Here is a 20539-nt window from a genome sequence, read left to right on the forward strand (position 1 = left end):
GCTATCTATTTATTTTCGCATATACTGAAATGTACGTAATATAGTATAAAACTCATTGAAAAATTGTCAAGACGGCATTTGATAAATTCTTCCGATGTACTCGTTATTAAGGGTTTCACTGTAGTAAGATTGTTAATTTCCCAAAAGAGTAGTTGTCCACAATTTGATCGTTTTTAAGATAAAAATGCGCGAATTTTTTCATGAAAACTTCACAGAGCAGGTCTTTATTTTATTTAATTATCTCTAGGGACGTTAAGTAATCTAACCTAGGGGGAGGTTAGGGGAATCATAGGTCGGTAATGTTGGTCAAAAGGCGGTAAAATAATTAAACAAGAGTTTTTTTTATAAAATTAATATAAAATTTATAAAAATAATATTTGTAATAATTAAAATTATAATAATTACATATTTTCGAATGATAAAAATAATCATAACATAATAATAATGATAACATAACTTGCTGGAGAACCCGTCCTTGCCCAGGTTTATATTATTATTAATTTACAGTCATAGTTACTCCTGCCGTTTACTCGCATATTGTATTAAATTATGATTTTATTGCCCGGCGTTGCCCGTGAAATATAAAAAAATTCCCCCATTTTTTAAGCTACAGGCTTACTTACAAAGGATGAGATTTCAGAGACATGTAAAAAATTTAAACTACAGCTTTTTCTTTCCATTTGCAATTCCTGGAAACCTTAAACTACTGGGTTCTTTCTTTGTCACCCAATTAAATACGCCATTTTAGTTCAAAGTTCAAGACATGACATATTTAAAGAGTTTAAAGTCGTCTTTACAGTCTCATCCTTTATGGGTCACCAATTGAAAATAAAATTGATAATACTACAACATGAAGATTAGAATATCAGGGTCCAGGGCACACTACTACATGAAGATTAGAGAATATCAGGAAATGGAGGCGGACAAATGGCGGAAATGGCGGAATCCTGGAAGGATATTAAAAAGGTTACTAAGAAGATAATATTAAATACTGGTTTTTCAGTGAAGGGTTCTAACAACGGATGTCTGGAAATCATTATAAACCAATGCAAGCTACAATTTATACTGCAATCCTAGCCAGAAGGATGGTTTTTTGATAAACTGTAAATATAGTAGTTAGGGGAAAATAAATACCCCATTAGCTTATGTGTTTTCCTTATCATAAGTAAATATGCTTTTTATAGCACCCACCAAAGTTTCCGCCCTGATATTCTAATCTTTATGTTGTAGTGGGCCCTGGACCCTGATATTTCAATCTTTAATCTTTAATACCCCACTGGGGGGGAGGTGTTGAGAAAATCACACACACTCAATGTAACATCCCACCCCCACTTATTTTAGAAAAAAATAACCCGACCAGGATAGGGTTAAATTGAACGCTAATCATATATTTATACATTCTTCTATATTCTGTTATATTCTATTTTATACATACGTACTCGATATTCTTCAAAATGACAAAGAAATTGTGTCTTTGCCACAAATTTGATTTATTAAACCCAATATCTAATAAACCTGATGGTGTAAACCTTTCATTTCAAACTATGAATTATCTTAGACCAAATAATTTAAGTTTGGAATATCAAAGGTTTCCACCATCAGGTTGTAAAAATATAGGAATGAGAAAACTTGATTTTGTGGCAAAAACTCAATTTTTCGTTTTTTTTAAACTTTATTTCTATTTTTTTTGTCAAAATATCTTACAGTATCACAGACCCCACACCAACCATGGTTCTCTAGTGAAGGGGTATTCCTGAAGAAAAAATTTAATTTTTAATTAAGGAATAAAAAGGGATTGTGCTTGATTTTGAAGAAGATTGACATAAGCACTCTTTGTTTAATTAAACATAAACCTAATTAATCTACTTAAATATTTCGTTTTTTGCAGTCTTTTAAAATTGAGCAATATATATACTAATAATGATAATAGGAATAATAATAATAATAATAATAGTAAAAATGAAAATAAAAATGAAAAAACTGTTAATTGATAAAAAGAATTGATTACTGGCCACAAACTTGTTTTATCTTTTTATCTTTTCAATCTAATGGCCGGCGTAAACATATATAAACATATCGTAAAGTTATTATACTTGATCAGACAAAGCTTTAAGGGGCACCATGCACTGTCAATCAAAAATTGCCATCTTTAAATGAAGGAATACTTGAAGTTTATACAATAATAACCATACTAACCACTCTACAGTCTCATTGATTCTTAGCTATTGCTCTACTTTAACAAAATGAAGATAAGGATTACATTTTATTTTGGTTCTCCCTGTATACATACCTGTAGCAAGTGGAATTTACGCCATTGTATTCCAGGGTTACAAACCCATTCCTGGTAACATCCTAAAGTAAAGGAATTGAGTTTTTGCCACTCACTTTAATTTTTTCATCCCCACTTTGAAACCCGATGTCGTAGACCTTTGATATTTTGAACAATGAAATCGGTTATATCAAAAAGTATGAAAAATCAAGGGTTAAAACCGTAAATAAATTTCACCAGAAGGAGATCATACATTCGGAGTATAGTATCGTTTTGTCAGCAGCTTTCTTTTTTTTGCAGACCAATGATGAGGCATTAAAGTTGGTTTTTTTTTAAATAAATTTCTAGACGAAATTTCATGCACTCTTCCTATGTATTCATATATTTTCAAACAAAATCGTAAATACCTGTTCCCAGGACATTCCATTCTGGTTCAGAGCAGTCTCTATCATTGACAAACTGCAACGAGGATTGAAACTAAACGAGGCTTTCTCATCTTATGTATTTATATTCATTTTATTGTGGATTGAAGTGAGCCTTATAAAAGTTTTCGCTCCTAGACAATTAAACAAGTATAATTAAGTATTATACAATATTTTGATACAAAAGTAAACCCACTTTTCTAGAACTTAAAAACAACCTAAGAACATTCCAGTGGTTCTCCAATCTAAATTTGAGGCAAATCGGTAAAAGGACTGATGAGTTGTGATCGAACATACAAACAAACAAAAAGAGATTACTGCTTTATACTTATAGATGATATTTGTTTTGATTGGCATTTTGTTCGTAGCTAATACTGAAGGCAACTAAATCAATATATTTATAGGCAAAAATATCAAAATATCAAATGCCAAATGATCAAATACCGAATTATACAGTACAAACACAGTACATTTCAATTAGGTCTACAAGCTAGAAATGTAAACAAATCAGAGAAAAATCATAACAACGGATCGTACTCAGGGAGTAAGACATAGAAAAGAGATATAACTGACGCGGTTCGCCCTACCATATGATTATACATGCTTTGCAGACGGGTACTCCATTTGTATATGAAATATTCAGAAAAGGTTATTGTATACGCAGTAATTGTACATCAGTCAAATATTTCTTATTAAAATTAAGTACCGTCTGCAAAGCATGTATAATCATATGGTAGGGCGAACCGCGTCAGTTATATCTCCCTTCTATTCCTTACTCCCTGATCGTACTGCAATGTTCATCTCAAAACCGGTTAAATGACAACAACAAAGAGAAAGCAAAGAGGAGACGATAAAAGATAAGAGAACAGAAGAGAAGGTAAGAGAAGAAAAGAAAAAATAAGAAAAAAGAAAAGAAAAAAAGAAGAAAAGAGAAGAGAACAGTAGAAAATAGAAGAGAAGAGTAGAAAATAGAAGAGAAGAGAAGAAAATAGAAGAGAAGAGTAGAAAATAGAAGAGAAGAGTAGAAAATAGAAGAGAAGAGTAGAAAATAGAAGAGAAGAGAAGAAAATAGAAGAGAAGAGAGAGAAGAAGAAATAGATTGCGTGAAAGAGAGAGCTTACATTTTACAGACGTTTTATCAGAAAAGTATGTTTAAGAATACCTTAAACTTTAAAATTAACTCTATTGTAAAATTGTATGATATTTTTGAACAAAAAAATAGTTGTCCTAACTGTTTAGCGTACATTTTTTGATCATTTAAAGATTTTTGATCATTTGGCATTTGTTATTCTTATATTTTTGCATTTATATAGGAGCATAAATTATCCAAAAAAGGTTTGTTAGCTGCTGACGATAGGTTAATGTTTGTTACTTAAATTTAAAAAGTTTACTGCTATTAAAATCATTAATTCATATTCTATTCACACGGAGAAAAGAATGTTCGCAACATTTATAAAACAAAATTATAATTAAGAAAAATTGTGTTATTCGTTAAGGATTGATTTTAAACTTTAAGAAAAAATTGAAAACTGTATTGTGTTAAAGTTTTCTTTTATGAAACTTTTCAATATCTTTATCCTTAAAACGGGAAAACTATAGTTTTTTGCATGTATCTTCAATATTTTTATCCTAAAAACGGGAAAAACTAAAGTTTTTTGCATGCATCTTCAATATTTTTATCCTAAAAACAAGAAAACTATAGTTTTTTGCATGTATCTTCAATATCTTTGTCCTAAAAACGGGAAAACTATAGTTTTTTGCATGTATCTTCAATATCTTTTTTCTAAAAACAGGAAAACTATAGTTTTTTGCATGTATCTTCAATATTTTTATCCTAAAAACGGGAAAACTATAGTTTTTTGCATGTATCTTCAATATCTTTGTCCTGAAAACAGAAAACTATATTTTTTTGCATGTATCTTCAATATTTTTGTCCTAAAAACAGGAAAACTATATAGTTTTTTGCATGTATCTTCAATATCTTTGTCCTAAAAACAGGAAAACTAAAGGTTTTTGCATGTATCTTTAATATTTTTATCCTAAAAACGGGAAAACTATAGTTTTTTGCATGTATATTCAATATCTTTGTCCTAAAAACAGGAAAACTATAGTTTTTTGCATGTATCTTAAATATTTTTGTCCTAAAAATAGAAAAACTATAGTTTTTTGCATGTATCTTCAATAGTTTTGTCCTAAAAACGGGAAAATTATAGTTTTTTGCATGTATCTTCTGTCAGGACTCAGGGTAAGCATTTAGCATAGTTTAAATGGGAAATGTTAAGAATAGTAAATAAGAAAATATTTGCGCTTCATACACTTTGCCAAATTTATGAAAATATAGGCTAAAAATGACCTAAAAGAATGAAAAATTATTACTATTATTTAAAAATACTAAGCTTTTAGGGCGCTTCGCGCCCATCTCCTTTAACAACTTTTAATTGTGGCTTTATCTGTGAACATCTGTGAAAATAACAAAAACAAAAAAAAAGTTTTCGGATTTCATAATATTTTTTTGCCATTTTCAAAATTTTATGAAAACAAAAAACTTTTAAACATAAATTTTTTAAATTTTGATCATTCATATACCTTCCTTGGGGTCACGTGAGGTCCCAAACAAAATTTGGGTCCGATTGGTTCAGCCGTTCTGACGTTTATTTGACACAAACAAATAGACGGACAGAAAAGCTAAATTTATATATAGATTATGAGATAGTTTCCTCTGTGGTGTTGGTAGAAAAGAGCACCCACTAAAAGGTTCAGGTTGATATCCATTCTCATATCTATAAAATGGACTGTAAGCTTAATTTTAATTGACCCTCCATGCAACGATGCCAATTTTCGATTCGCAATTGTACCCTTGTAAATTTTATATAAGTAATAATTTTGAAGATATTGTTGTTTTTTTAGGTTTAAAAGTGTCTCTCTTCTGTATATTCATATATGTTGTACTGCAGTTAAAATGTGCAACTCACTTAAAAAAATTTAAACATTGATATTCTAATTCATTCTTATTCAGACGAAGCTTCCATTGTCATCTTTGCATGGAGAGTCACTTAAAATTAATCTTACAGTCCTTTAAAGTGTGATTTAAAAATTATTTGTTCTATAAATTAGGAATAGGATAACATGATGTCGGGATAATTAGGAATAGGATAACATGATGTCGGGATAATTAGGAATAGGATAACATGATGTCGGGATAATTAGGAATAGGATAACATGATGTCGGGATATAATTAGGAATAGGATAACATGATGTCGGGATAATTAGGAATAGGATAACATGATGTCGGGATAATTAGGAATAGGATAACATGATGTCGGGATTATTAAAAAAAAATATGACTCTTGTTTTCATTTGCATTTTCAAGGGCAATTTTCAGTGTTTGTTAATTTTGGATCCGTATCTCAAATATTAAATCCGTATCTCAAATTTTAGATCCGTAGCTCAAATATATGATCTGTAGCTCAAATATTAGATCCGTAGCTCAAAAATTAGATCTGTAGCTCAAATATTAGATCCGTATCTCAAATATTAGATCCATATCTCAAATATTAAATCCCTAGCTATACTTGGAATTTGAAAGAAAATAACTTACTTGTATGGAACACTAACTAGTGCTAGACTTCTACACTGTTTGAACGGATCAGGTCCCTCCCCAGTAGTCATACAGAAAGCATCTGAAGTTCTTGAACAATCAGTGATACAACTCTCAGAACGTTATCTAGTTTTTACTGGGAAATCAGTCTACTTTCGCAATATCTAGAGGGGAATCAGTCTTCTTTCGCAATATTTATAGGGGAATCAGTCTACTTTCGCAATATTTATAGGGGAATCAGTCTAGCTACGTTACACTATTAATTATAGACTGATTTGCCCTGTATTATAATTATATTAATATATACCTCCCATATCCAACTATAAAGGCATCTACTTCTTCATCTCTAAAAGTTGGTCCTGAAATTAAATCTTTAGATTTGAAAATTTTATTCATCATATAAGCCTGTCGGACTCAACAATGGAGTCCAGTCGTTTTAACAAATATGAGGTTTTGAACACAACTAAGAAAAACGTTCGTTTTCAAAAACGACCCTTTATTAAAGACCATTATCGCGGACCCGTCGTTAACGACCGTTACCGACGACCCTTCGTAAACGACCTTTTAAAGATAAAATACATTTTTTGATCGGCAAACCAAAGGTCAGAAAACATTCAGGTCTTTTGCCTCGATAAAAAAAATATTTAAGACAACATTCCTTACAACAACCTTAACAGCTTACCTTAACATGACCTTTTCTTTATAAAAAAAATCAAATTAATTGTCACAAAACCCAGATTCATTAACGAAATTTTTTTTAACGATGGTTTTTCGTTTTTTTGAAAGGTCAAAACTAGAGATTCGTTTTCAAAAACAAAACGATCGTTGTTAGAAAAATAAAAACGAATCAAAAAAACTATCGTTCTTATCGTTTTTATAAACTATTAACAACCCTACTTGTAAGTTTTAAAAAATCATAAAATTTCTTATCAGATTTATCCAAAACAACCTTTTTGAATGATTGAGAAAGCGTAAACTTGAAACGCCTGAGCTTAGTACTAGATACAAAAGTGGAAATTTTAAATGTTGAACCAATTAGTACTTAAAGCAGATAGGTTATGAAAAGATTTGACTTAATCCGCTTTACTACAAAGATACGGTTTAGTTCTCTCTGAAAAGATGAACAACGATTTTAATCCGTATTATTTATGCTTACCTGGTAGGCAAATGGGTGATACACTCTCTGAGAAAGGAATGGATCTCCTGGTCTGATGACGTATAAATAAATTATTTAGACAAACTTATTGATAGTAGAAATCTCAAGGGTGCGATGGTTCTTTAAAAGATGAATAGCTCATGCACATTTATCCAGGCATGCAGCTATTTTCAAGACTTGGTCGAATTTTTAAGTGTCGCAAAGCCTTAGCTTTTTTTTTACCCCACAAGCTCATTACACTTTGAACTTTAAACTTTGGAACTCTAAAGTAAGTATCTACTTGTTTTATCTTTAGATCTCTTTAAGTAAGTATCTACTTGTTTTATCTTTAGAACTCTGAAGTAAGCATCTACTTGTTTTATCTTTAGAACTCTTGAAGTAAGTATCTCCTTTAGAACTCTAAAGTAAGTATCTACTTGTTTTATCTTTAGATCTCTTTAAGTAAGTATCTACTTGTTTTATCTTTAGAACTCTTGAAGTAAGCATCTACTTGTTTTATCTTTAGAACTCTTGAAGTAAGTATCTACTTGTTTTATTTTTAAATCTCTTGAAGTAAGTATCTACTTGTTTTATATTTAGAACTCTGAAGTAAGTATCTACTTGTTTTATCTTTAGAACTCTAAAGTAAGTATCTACTTGTTTTATCTTAGACAGGCAGAATTCTTATCGATTTTTGCGCCAGACCTTAGGCCATTGTGCTGAAATATTTTAAGGCCATACATGGTGTCCCACGAAACATGACAGTTGGTGAAAAGTTTAAAATGTCTTCTTCTCTAGTTTGTGAAGTTGTTTGAACCCCAAAAGAATAAAATAAAATGTTTCGTGCCTGGAGCCATATCATAGTAAAATTGATTTCAAAGTAAAATATATATGAATATAAGATTTTTAAACGAAATAAACTGCAAGAAGACATTCAAAACTATTCACATACTATCATAATTTGTGGGACATTCTGTATTACAAGTTTCACTGTACATAACCCACTTCTTCAAAATACCTTGAAACTATGATTTATCATTATTTACAAGTTTATCTGCAAAAAAAAAAAGTTTTGACATAAAAATACTATTTTCCATGTATATTAAGACTAAAGTTAACTTCCATAAAAACTTTTTATTATTTTATCAATAATGTCGATGCAAATCTCATCAGAAGCATTTCTAGAGATAACTTTGATGAGACCTATGTGTATTATTTAACTTCAATATAACCCAGAGCTTCTGAGACATCGAAAGAATTTTTAAAATGTCTTTTTCTGAACCTATTGATAATGGAATACTGCAGATATTTAGTTTTTTTAATCAAATGAGCAAATGTAGTTCTTTAAAACTGTTCCTGCTTATATCATGGCCGGCTATTCATTTATTTTTACAATAACTGTCATTTCGGCATACAAGTAGAAAACCCATTTAGAAATTGTCAAGAAGAGGTTTCATAAATTCTTTCGGTGTCCGGGTTTAACTGTAAAAAAATTGTAAATTTACATAGAGTGAATCCCAGATATATGAATACATAGCAAGAGTTTTGTAAAATGTATAATTCTAAAGAAACTTCTTTTTATTTTAATTCAATTTTTTTTTTTTTTTTAATAACCCTGAAATATGAATGCAATTGATATATTAATATTATAAAACTCTTTTTTTCGCGGCATTTGATCCTAAAAATGTAATACGACATTTTAAAAAACTCTTGCTATGTATTCATATATCTGGGATTTACTGTATTTAAATGCATTTCTGTTTTCAAATATATCCTTTAGTATTATAATTACTTTTTATTATTTACACCGAGGGATTCAATGAACGCTAAAGCTGAGAACTTAGCACAAGGGTTTTTCATTCAATTCCAAGGGTTTTTCATTCAATCCCGAGGGTTTTCTATTCAATCCCGAGGGTTTTTTATTCAATTCCGAGGGTTTTATCTATTCAATCCCGAGGATTTTCTATTCAATCCCGAGGGTTTTATCTTTTCAATCCCGAGGGTTTTTTATTCAATCCTGAGGGTTTTATCTATTCAATCCCGAGGGTTTGTTATTCAATCCCGAGGGTTTTCTATTCAATCCCGAGGGTTTTGTCTATTCAATCCCGAGGGTTTTTATTTAATCCCGAGGGTTTTTATTCAATCCCGAGGATTGTTATTCAAACCGAGGGTTTTTCATTCAATCCCGAGGGTTTTTCATTCAATCCCGAGGGTTTTTCATTCAATCCCGAGGGTTTTCTATTCAATCCCGAGGGTTTTCTATTCAATCCCAAGGGTTTTCATTCAATCCCGAGGGTTTTTCATTCAATCCCGAGGGTTTTTCATTCAATCCCGAGGGTTTTCTATTCAATCCCGAGGGTTTTCTATTCAATCCCAAGGGTTTTTATTCAATCCCGAGGGTTTTTCATTCAATCCCGAGGGTTTTTTCCCTCCTGATTTAAATTTTTCTGTGAGTAAATGTTGTTCAGTTTCAAAAATCTGGTTTTAACTTAGATCTGCATAAATTAGTTTTTAATTATACGGGATTCGCTAAAAAATTGTTGCATTCTGAAAACCCTGATTTTAATAAAATTTATTATTTTTATTCCTGAATCAATGCCACATCAGCCCCAACATCTAAACAGTTACAATAACTATAATTTGTTAAATTCAAAATACACAAATTATTTTTTAGTTTTCTGTGCTCAAAATTGTCACTTCTTTAAGCTCTTATTTACCCCCCAGGCGAAAACCAAAAGTTTAGCCCCCCCCCCCCTCCCTCCCTTTTCAGGGTAAAACACATTTTGTTTACTAGAACTAACGATTATATACTGACCACTCATATCTTTAGAAGAAAGTAGGAATCCAGGATGTATTAGAACCTTCTTTAAACTTAATCTGAAATAAATTGATATATTTGATGAGAATTTTTCCTCTTAAAGGGACTGTATAGATGTAATTCATGCAAACCTCACATGAGAGGAACATGTCCGATAGTATCTGCACCAAAAATGTAAAAGTCACGTTGGAAAAGAAACCAATTGAAAACAAACAAAGATTACATTTTATTAATTTTGATCAGACAAAACTATTAAAGGTACTGTTGTATTTTTTTAGAACAGAGCTGAAAACTTTAGAATGTGATATCCTTAATCCCGATCTGTTAATTGATTTGGAGATTAAATTCATGAGGACAACAAGCAATATTTAATCTGGAGATTAAGAAAAAGAATGGATCAAGCATTAATCCCGATATCCACCATTCTAAAGTTCCCAGCTCAGAAAGAGTAAATGCGGGAACAAGAATACATAAATCTGCAATCCAGTAGTTAGTAGTTTTTAAACATATATAGATGTGCTCGATATTCATACAAATAAATGTGTTCTGGGCAGTGTTAGATAGATGCTATAGAGCCGTTTTAAATTACGTCTATGGTACGTTTAACATTTTTAATTACCTAAATTTTCTAACATCTCTTTCATCTCCATTCAATATAAAGTGTATTGCAGAAGTTCCAAAATATATAAACATGTCAAATCCCAAATTCTGAAGAAAAAAAATTAATTTTACAAAAACAAGTTCTACATGGTCACAGAAATGTCTCTTAAAAAACCTTAGTTAATGCAATTCCTAACCCAATTCTTCTTTTTTTTTTGACAACGAAAAACAAATACTAATCTTATTGGTCAATAACCTTGCATTATGTTTGTAGCCAATCTTATTAACTTATGAAGTTTTGAAAACTCTTAGATGCATTTTTGACCTTAAGTAATGCTTAAAATGTTTGAACTGATGGTGCATGTAGAAACCTTTTAAAATGGCATAATATATTTACATTTAGATTGATAGCTTAACCAATAAGTAATTTGTTAACTGGAAACGATTAATCTTGGGACATGTATCACAATCCCTTAAGGGCAAAAAAATAGGTGGGGGGGATAAGAGTTTGGACCCCCCCCCCCCTCTCTCCCCATGTATTTTAGACTTAGGTAATTCAATCAGGATAAAGCTTAGCATGAGACTTACTGGATCGTATGGTTTGTACATAGCTTTGGTTACACCATCCTTTCTCTATAAATAGCAAAACGAATAAAATTTATATCTTTATAGAAATCTTTAAAAAAAATTATCATTTTTCTATAAAAAGTAGTAAAAGAATATTTACAATTTTCAGAAAACATTCACAATCTTTTCCAAATTCCTCAAAATATAGTTGTTAAGAAAATGTTCATGATTTTTTTTACTTTTTTGACAAAGGAAAATAGAAGATATTGATAATTCTTTTTTTAATTTCTTTGAAAAAAACAATTTGAAAAAAAAACTTTCATGAATCAATTTCAACGTTCAATTCTGTCTACAAACGATAGTCAAAGAAATTTCCATTTCTTTAAAAAATATTCATATTTCTTTACAAATAACTAGTAGGAAAAATTTCATTATTCTCTTTTAAATTTCTCAACAAATAGTAGTCTTAAATTATTTTTCAATAATCTCAAAAAAAGATAGTATTTTAAATGATTAGATTTTTTATGCTACTCTCTATATATTTATAATTATATTTTTATCATTATTTTTTTCAATTTTTAATCGGTTTTTTATAAATTTTACCTCACAAATTAGTCCAGCCCCTGAAAAATATAGTTGTAATATTATTTTCAAGTTAAATGTATCAAATGCTGTTTCAAATTTAATTCTTAACACAAAAATACAAGAAACAAGAGAAAAGAATTAATACGGAATTATCATAATATTCAAGGTTTAAACTTTTTTTTACTTTGTCAAATTATTCAATGCAGAATATTTAATTTCACTATAGAAATCGTAATATTTTAATAGTTGAAAAGTTTCCGGTCGTCTTTGCAGTCTCAATCTGGTGGGTATTTAGTAAAATAAACCTAAAAGGAAGTGAACTTGAGAAGTAAATTCTACTTTTCTAGTCTCTTTGGCAACCTTTGGTATCAACCTATTTTGTTAATAGAGCACAGGGTGTCCCAATAAACATGGGAATTCAGTGACGAATTCGATATCGTCTTTTTAAATAATTCTTTGTATAGTATAGTGATACCTACTGAGAAAGCTGTATTCTGTAAGAGTTTCGTCTGCTATGCTCACATTTTGTTTGTTTATGTTTTGACCATGCATACGATTGTACTTAATAAATGAAGAAAATTGCAGAATACAAACAGAGTAAACTTGTCCGTCTTCACTGTTCATCTTGCGGAGACATTATAGACACATCTTTACAGTCTTTTACCCTTTTCATTAAATAAGCTCTAGCAGAGATAATAATATTATGGCTTTTGAAATTAGGTATTACAATGCTAATTCATAACAAAGACGATATCCAATTCGTCACTGAACTCCCATGTTTTTTGGGACACCCTGTAGCCAAAATTAAGGCTCACCGACATAGGGTCAAACGACTTAAGGTCATACGACCTAGGGTCAAACTTTATATGGTCAAGCGACATGGGTCAAACGACAAACGGTAAAACGACAAAGCTTGGGTCAAAATGACGAAAAAAATATTTTTGTATTATTGAAGGGTTAGCACAGGTTAAGACAATTTCTGGGCCGAAAATTTTTTTTTAAGCCTTTAACACCCCCTGGTCACCCATGAGTATCCACACAAAAATCAGCCCAATCAGTCCAGCCGTTTGGCCGGCAATAGACAAAATATATATATATATATATATAAATATATATATACGAATGTCTTGTTTATCATATATATGCTGGGTTAAAGCAATTTCTTGGCCAAGCGCTGAGGCTAGGGGGCCGAGCGCTGCGGCAACTAATTCTTTAGAACATAAAAATAATTCAAATGGACCAAAAAATAGTCCAAATAAATTTTTGTCCGTTTGTCTCACTTTTTGACCCTATGTCGTTACTCGTTTTACCCTAGCTATTACGTTTGTACCCATGGTATGTCGGTGAATCAAAATAAAAGCAAACATATCAATAAAATGGCGTATGACGACAGGTTTCACAATAAAAAAATTGAAAAAGACAAGATGAAAAAAAAGTAAATAAAACAAGCGTTCACCATTAGTCCTTTCCTCAATTTTAATTCAGATTGTTCTTGCCTTTCTATTAATATTGATCTAATAAAACCAAAACCAAAAAAGTTTGTAATTATTTTTGTCGTTGTTCTTTTTTTATGAAGATCTACGGATTAGTCTAATTACTTGTTGATATCCTGTTGTGGCTTAGCCCTTAAATCTTTAAAGCTAAAAGTGTCCATAGCGGAAATCGAGGTCAAGTGTCCAAAGTTAACTATACTTAACACAAGAGTTCAAACCTATGGTCGCATTACAATATCACCACGACTTTTCGAGAGAAAAAAAATTATTGCACTTTTTTTAGTTGTTACTGTATGTTATTTGGATGGCTGAATTGTTTGAATGAAGACGACTTACGAAGATCGCTTGGACTGCACAAACAATGTGCTGCTGTGATGGCCCATCTCTTTCAAGTTCCAGGTTTTATAAAAATAAAACTTGCATAGGAAAGGAACCCAGCTTTTTAAGTTATCCCTATGAAAGTCAACCTACTGATTGGACATTTAAATATAAAATTATAGACTTTGTATATATTTGATGTAAGGGAGGGGGTGGTTTGTGTAGTGGCAATTTAGAAAATATTCTGATAAAGCTTTTTTTATTTTTTCGAAGATTTTTGTTAAAACCCTTTCCGGATTTAGAATGGTCGCTCCACAGCTGGTTGAAACACTCTCATCAAATCCTATGGGAATGACACCAATTAGCAAAATTTCGAAATTCGAAATTCCTTAAAGAGTCTGAGGGAGGTTTTTGTTCAATTACACCAAACCTTTTGGGTAATTCCCGAAATATCCAGTCATTTGGAAAGTTTATAAATCTTAAAAATATACCACCCTCAGATGTAGGAATTTGAAAATTGCTGGCGCTGCAAACATTGACGGTCATGCTCTTAGACAAGAATCGAAAAGTATTTTGCTATTTACTCTACAGAAGAGGACTCCGTTTGTTTATCTCTAAAATCAATGTCTAATAACAACACAGATAAAACACTAGATGTCGTCTTTTAAAGGTTAAGGGTTTTTTTGGTCACAATAGCCCTAAGGCAGAAGCCCAAAGGAGTTACGCGGATTCTGCGTTGAATTACAAGACAGGGAAGCTTCTGCCTCATGGGGTTTTGTAAACTAAAAACCCCTAAATATGGAAAGAACGATATCTAGTGTTCTATCTGTGTTGTTTTTAATCTATGCATAAAATGGCCTTGTTCAAATTGCAAAAATAAATAGAGTGTACGGTAGCGTACAGTGTGAACGCAACGATACTTTTTTCGAAAATTTTGAATATTCCCGAAGTATTTATTCACTTTGAAATATTTTTGTGGTTTACATCTAATTTAAATTTTAAAACATTTAGTTTTTGCAACTTCCGGAAAGTGTCAACAATAATTCAAGGCTGAATCCGTCATCCTTGATCAGTCCAAGGTTTAAAGGGCACTGTCACTCGTAATTAAGTTTGCAATCCCTTTAAAGGGATTGTGAGTTAGGGTTGTTAATCGATTTTTGTTTCTTTTTTCAATCGTTTTCAAAAACGATTGCTTCGTTTTTGGAAAAAAAAAACAATCGTTTTTAAAAACGACCCACTCGTTTTGAGCTTTCAGAAAATGAAAAACGATCGTTTTAGAAAACGATCGTTTTTGAAAATCGTTAACGAAGTGTCTTTGTTAACGATCGTTAACGAAAAGACGATTTTTATAAAAACGATCGCTTTTAGTAACGATCGTTTTTCAATAGTGATCGTTTTAAAAACGACCATTTCTAAAAAACGAACTTTTTGAAAAACGATCGTTTACAAAAACTATCGTTTTCAAAAACTATCGTTTCGTTTTCGATTTTTTGTCGTCGTTTTTATAACGAAACGATCTTTTTTCGAAAAAAAAATGAAAACGTTAACATCCCTCATTGTGACCACTTTTTATTAGTGATTATTATTTAGTACTCAGTATGTTAGTAATCAAGTTTTTAGAATATGTTTATGACTGTAGAAGTAGTGTAGAAAAAAAACGAAATTTCAAGAACATTTAAATTTATTTCTGCTTCATATAAACTACTTACTTACTAGATTTTATATGCAAAAACAGCATCCATGGCCTAAAATTATAAAAATGGAACTTTTGAAATAACGAAGAATTTTTAAATAAATGTTGTCTTAATTTTGATTCAGATTTTGTTTCCGGCAAAAAAATAGATGAAGATATTTTTGAGATTAAAATTCACACTTTTGTGCAAAATTCGCTCTGCAGGAAAAATGAAACAATCAAAAGCTTTATTAAACTCTCTGAGGGTTCGTTAGTATGATTTAAAAAAAATAAACGAAACATATAATGGTGATTATCAATTTAACGAAGACGGGTTTTAATTTGAATATTGATATATATCAAGCTTTTAAACAGCATGGATAACCATAGAAGTTAAGAGAAGCTGTCAACCAAAAAAAATTCTCTTTGATTACTTGATCATTTTTAATTCGAAAAAGGCTCGTTAACAATAAAAAAGTCGTCTTGTGTTTACATAATCGCATACGACTGTATATTAAAAAAAAGTTTTTTTATTATTTTACTTACTTTTGCTTTGCATCGTATCCGTTAACTATACGGTTAGTGATGGGTGGGAAGGAATACTCCTGAACAACATCTAATTTATAGCTCGAGTTAAACTAGTTTCCTATAAGTGCGCCGGGTCGGGTTGAACACAGGGAATAGGAATAAAGGGAAAGGAAAGGGGGCTGGTCTGGCAAGAGAAAGCTAGTCGTACTGCTTTGCAGACGAGTTCGGTATTCCTTACACACACTCTTTTGTTACAGACACACAACATGAAGTCAAGGAAATCGTAGAACAATGTTGTCAATTAAAATTAAACTTGAATAACAAGTAGTTTATGTAAATTTTAATCAAATTATATTCTTTGCATGAAAGTTTGGCTTTATAGTGTTGACTTAAATATGTTAATAATATATTACATCTATATTAAACTTATTTTTAAGTAAACAATTAACAAAAAACAAATGAACTCTCCTAGACTGTAATTACCGAAATTCTTATGCACTGTATAAACCTACAGTACACGCCTTCGGTTCGGTATTCCTTACACACACTCTTTTGGTATAGACATACACATGACGTTTCCGCCCCCTGATTGAACATGAGTGGTTCGGCTTGGTCAACATACTGTTTAACCCAGTAGTTCTAAGACATCGAAAGAATTTATAAAATGTCGTATTCTTAACTTTCTGATAATGGAATGCTGCAGATATTTAGTTTCTTTAATTGAATAATTAAATGGAACTCTTTAAAACTGTTCCCGTATATTCATGGCTATTTATATATTTTTACAAATACTGAACTTTACGTATAATAATTAATAATATAAAACGACATTTTGTAAATATTTTCGATGTCTCCGAAGTTCTCGGTTAACTATTTTATGTTATATATTAAATATTGTTCCTGATGAAGGGATATATCTGAATCCACTGTCTCTCCATAATCCCCAGCACCACATTCACATCCAAATGGATTCTCTAGCATTTCTGAAAATTTAAAAGGACCTCATTTCACTATTTCTAATCCTTATATCTTTGCATCCAGAGCTGGGAACTTTTGAGTTGAATACTCATAAAATCCCAATCGTTTGATCTCGATATCCACTGTTGGCAATGTAAATCTGAGGATCAATGCTTAATCTCTTTTTTATGTATCCCTACTAGGATACAACTGTACTGCAGATATGGAATAAAGATTAAATTAATCTGCAGATTAACTAAATATAGAGATCAATCACAATAAAAGAGTTCCCAGCTCTGATAAAGCAAGCTATAAAACTCCTAAAGCCGAACTAAAAGAACTTGAGCCGCGGCTAAAATATGGTTGGTTCCACTTAAAATTGTATTAAACTTTTCAATTGAAACCGATTTTTGGTGGATTTGAGACGCGGCTTAAATTCATTGAATTCTGACACTGCTCGATCAAATTGACAAATTTTTTTTTGTATAAAAGGTTAACATCATCTGCAGTTGGTAAATCATAGAGAAATCAGTTCTCCATGAAGCTCGAAGGGAAGTAATTTCTAGTCAAACTTCAATCATTTTTATCATCTTTTTACAATGGTTCCTTTTGACCTTATTCAAATTCAATACGTTTGTATTATTATAAATATTGCACATAGAAAAGACATCTATATTTGTAATGAAGGAGTAAAAAAGGTGAAACAATTTCATATATCTTCCGATGGTCTGCGCAATGCGCATGATACAGTTAATTAATGTTAAATACATCGAAAGAATTTATCAAAAGTAGTATTCTTCACTTTCTGATAATGGAATGCTGCAGATATTTAGTTTTTTAATTAAACTAGGCTTTTGCCCATCTTCTATTTGAATTGTGAACATGTTCTTTTGTTTACATTTTAAAACAAAGAAGAAAATTTTTTTGCAGATTTAAAAAAAAAATCGCGGAAATTCAAGAATTTAAATTTTTTTACAAAATTAAAAACCTTTAAAACACATTTTTTTAATTTTTATCATTCATAAACATTCCCTGTGGTCACGTGATGTCCCAAAAAAATTTGGGCCAGATCGGTTCAGCCGTTTTGACGTTTATTGGATACAAACAAACAGACACCCAGACAGACAAGCCACATTTATATATACTAGGCTTTTAGGGCGCTTCGCGCCCATCTCGTATTTCAACTTTTAATTGTGGCTTTATCTGTGAACATCTTCTCTTTGTACAGTATAAAACAAAAGCAAAAAAAGTTTGCGGATTTCATAATATTTTTTTGCGCATTTTCAAATTTTTCAAAAATAAAAAACTTTTAAACACAAATTTTTAAAATTTTGATCAAACAAACAAACAAACAGACAAACAAACAGACAGACAAACAAGCCAAATTTATATATAGATAGATGATTATATGGAGCTCTATAAAACTGGTCCTGCATATTCATGGCTATTTATTCATTTTCGCAAATACTGAGATTTACGTAAAATAGCATAAAACCCATTGAAAAAATGGCAAGACGACATTTGATAAATTCTTTCGATGTATGGCTCATTTAGGGTTTAACTGTAGTAAGTTTCAAAAATTTCAAAAAAGCTTAATTATACCTGAGTTAGTGTGGTTTCCCTTTTCTTTGGTAAACGGTAATTCTTTATACAGGATGGAATGGAATTTACTTGGGTTGTGATTTATGTCTTCTGAATGGGGCTCGGAGTCCTTTTCAGGCGTAAAGTGGGGCTCGGAGTCCTTTTCAGGCGTATAGTGGGACTCGGAGTCCTTTTCAGGCGTAAAGAGGGGCTCAGAGTCTTTTCCATGCGTATCGTGGGGTTCGGAGTCTACTCCATTCGTAAAGTTGAACAAACTTATGATTAGGAATATTTTCCATAAAAACTCAGAAACCTTTGAAAACATTTTGCTGAAATAATAAATTTCAGGGCGCACCTTAAAGAATAACACTTTTAAAAATTGTCTGTCCCTATTTTTCTGAAAGGAGCGGATGCTTTTTCAATTCCCCATTTTCTGTGGACAAATAGTAAAACTCAATATTTAAAAGATTTTCTAATTAGATTCATGGATTTTCAACAATAGTAAGTACATGAATAGTTTTGAATTGACTTCTTCTATACACTGTGTTAAATATTTTACTCAATTAACATATTTTACTTTAAAATCAATTTTATTACCGTATGACTCCCATATAGTATTTTTTATTATTCTCTCCAGTATCAAACAACTTAACAGATTATGGAAGAAGACATTTTAAACTATTCACCATCTGTCATGTTTTGTGGGACACCTGTACGTCCAATGAACATCAAGTTTGTATGTAATTTATTAAACATGATTATACAGACCCATTTTATTTAATACGTTGATACTCAAGCTTCTTTCATAACTTTCTGATTTAAAACCAACATCATATTACTTTAATGTCGTCTTCCTAAGTCACGGTGTTTGGGGTCCCATTGCATAAGTCATCATGATAAGAATGACGTATTTTTGATATTATTCGGATTTCACAATAAATATTTTGATTTTGGAATAGAAAAAGTGCCCAAAGTTATTTAATAGAAGTGCCCAAGAGTTATTTAATAGAAGTGCCCAGAGTTATTTAATAGAAGAAGTGCCCAGAGTTATTCAATAGAAGTGCCCAAGAGTTATTTAATAGAAGTGCCCAAGAGTTATTTAATTGAAGAAGTGCCCAGAGTTATTTAATAGAAGTGCCCAAGAGTTATTTAATAGAAGTGCCCAGAGTTATTTAATAGAAGAAGTGCCCATGAGTTATTTAATAGAAGTGCCCAGAGTTATTTAATAGAAGTCCCCAGAATTTTTACAAAATATTATTATTTTTTTAAAATTCAAAATTCCAAATTTAAGAAAATATGTTTTAGAAACGTGTTTCTTCACAACTTTGACCTTATAATCTAATTGAAAAAAAACAACATTTTAAAACGACTTAAATATTTTTTTCCATGTTCATTGGGACACCCAAAAGAAAATTTAAGTTTTTACCATTTATAGATAAATATTTTTAAGCGCAGTATAAGCAGTAACAGTTTTGAACAAATACTGGAAAAATAAACAATTTTAGAAATTCATCAAAGTAAGAAATATCTAATTACAAACAACAAACTGTAAATAAGCCTGGATTCTTAAAGAAAAAAAACAGGAACGAAATCTGAAAACTAACTAATTTTCATGTTCAATGAGAATTAATCTATGTTATTCTAAACTTAAAGGGAGTGTTCGCGAACAATGAAAGGGGTATACGCTAAAACCGAAACAATTTTGGGTCAGAACGCTGCTAAAGTTTTCTTATATATTACCTCTGTGTAGAGGAAAATACGTTGAATACTAAGCAGGGGCGGAACCAGCTCTTTGAAAAGGGGGTGGGGTCAATCTCCCAATAAAACTATGTTGGGGGGAGGAGAAGGGGTAAGTAAAGAGGGGCGGCCGCAATTTTTTAAAAGGAATTATAACATTGGGAGTGAGTAATTTAAGTGCCCAAAATTGCAAGACATTCTCAAAATATGTAAAAATATTAACACATACATGGGTATCATAAAATCTGCATTAAAACC

At 31.0% G+C, this 20539-nt stretch overlaps 1 protein-coding gene across 1 annotated transcript; it reads right to left on the bottom strand.

Annotated features, from left to right (window-relative positions):
* Positions 1–1629: 1629 nt before the first annotated feature.
* On the bottom strand, positions 1630–18869 carry LOC111708280 (uncharacterized). Its single transcript, XM_023481601.1, has 18 exons — positions 18566–18869; positions 16907–16989; positions 16025–16083; positions 15520–15551; positions 14100–14149; positions 13825–13873; positions 12014–12033; positions 11432–11476; positions 10863–10951; positions 10241–10302; positions 10013–10041; positions 7447–7498; positions 6598–6649; positions 6291–6380; positions 5409–5471; positions 2677–2746; positions 2291–2352; positions 1630–1753 (listed from the first exon to the last, which is right to left on the bottom strand). Exons 1-18 carry the CDS (start codon positions 18867–18869, stop codon positions 1666–1668), a joined length of 1299 nt encoding a protein of 432 aa, XP_023337369.1. The 3' UTR covers positions 1630–1665.
* Between the last annotated feature and the right edge of the window lie 1670 nt (positions 18870–20539).

The sequence above is a fragment of the Eurytemora carolleeae genome, unplaced genomic scaffold, assembly GCF_000591075.1.
Source record: "Eurytemora carolleeae unplaced genomic scaffold, Eaff_2.0 scaffold784, whole genome shotgun sequence".
In the NCBI taxonomy this organism is placed as follows: Eukaryota; Metazoa; Arthropoda; class Copepoda; order Calanoida; family Temoridae; genus Eurytemora; species Eurytemora carolleeae.

Bases quoted from the DNA above. Each gene is read 5' to 3' on its own strand.
- LOC111708280 (XM_023481601.1), bottom strand. From the start codon at position 18,869: ATGTTTTCAAAGGTTTCTGAGTTTTTATGGAAAATATTCCTAATCATA. The intron at 14,150-15,519 runs GTAAGTAAGTAG...TCATTCCCATAG, and splicing joins GTTTTTGCATATAAAATCTA to GATTTGATGAGAGTGTTTCA. The intron at 6,381-6,597 runs GTATATATTAAT...TGATTGTTCAAG, and splicing joins TTTATAGTTGGATATGGGAG to AACTTCAGATGCTTTCTGTA.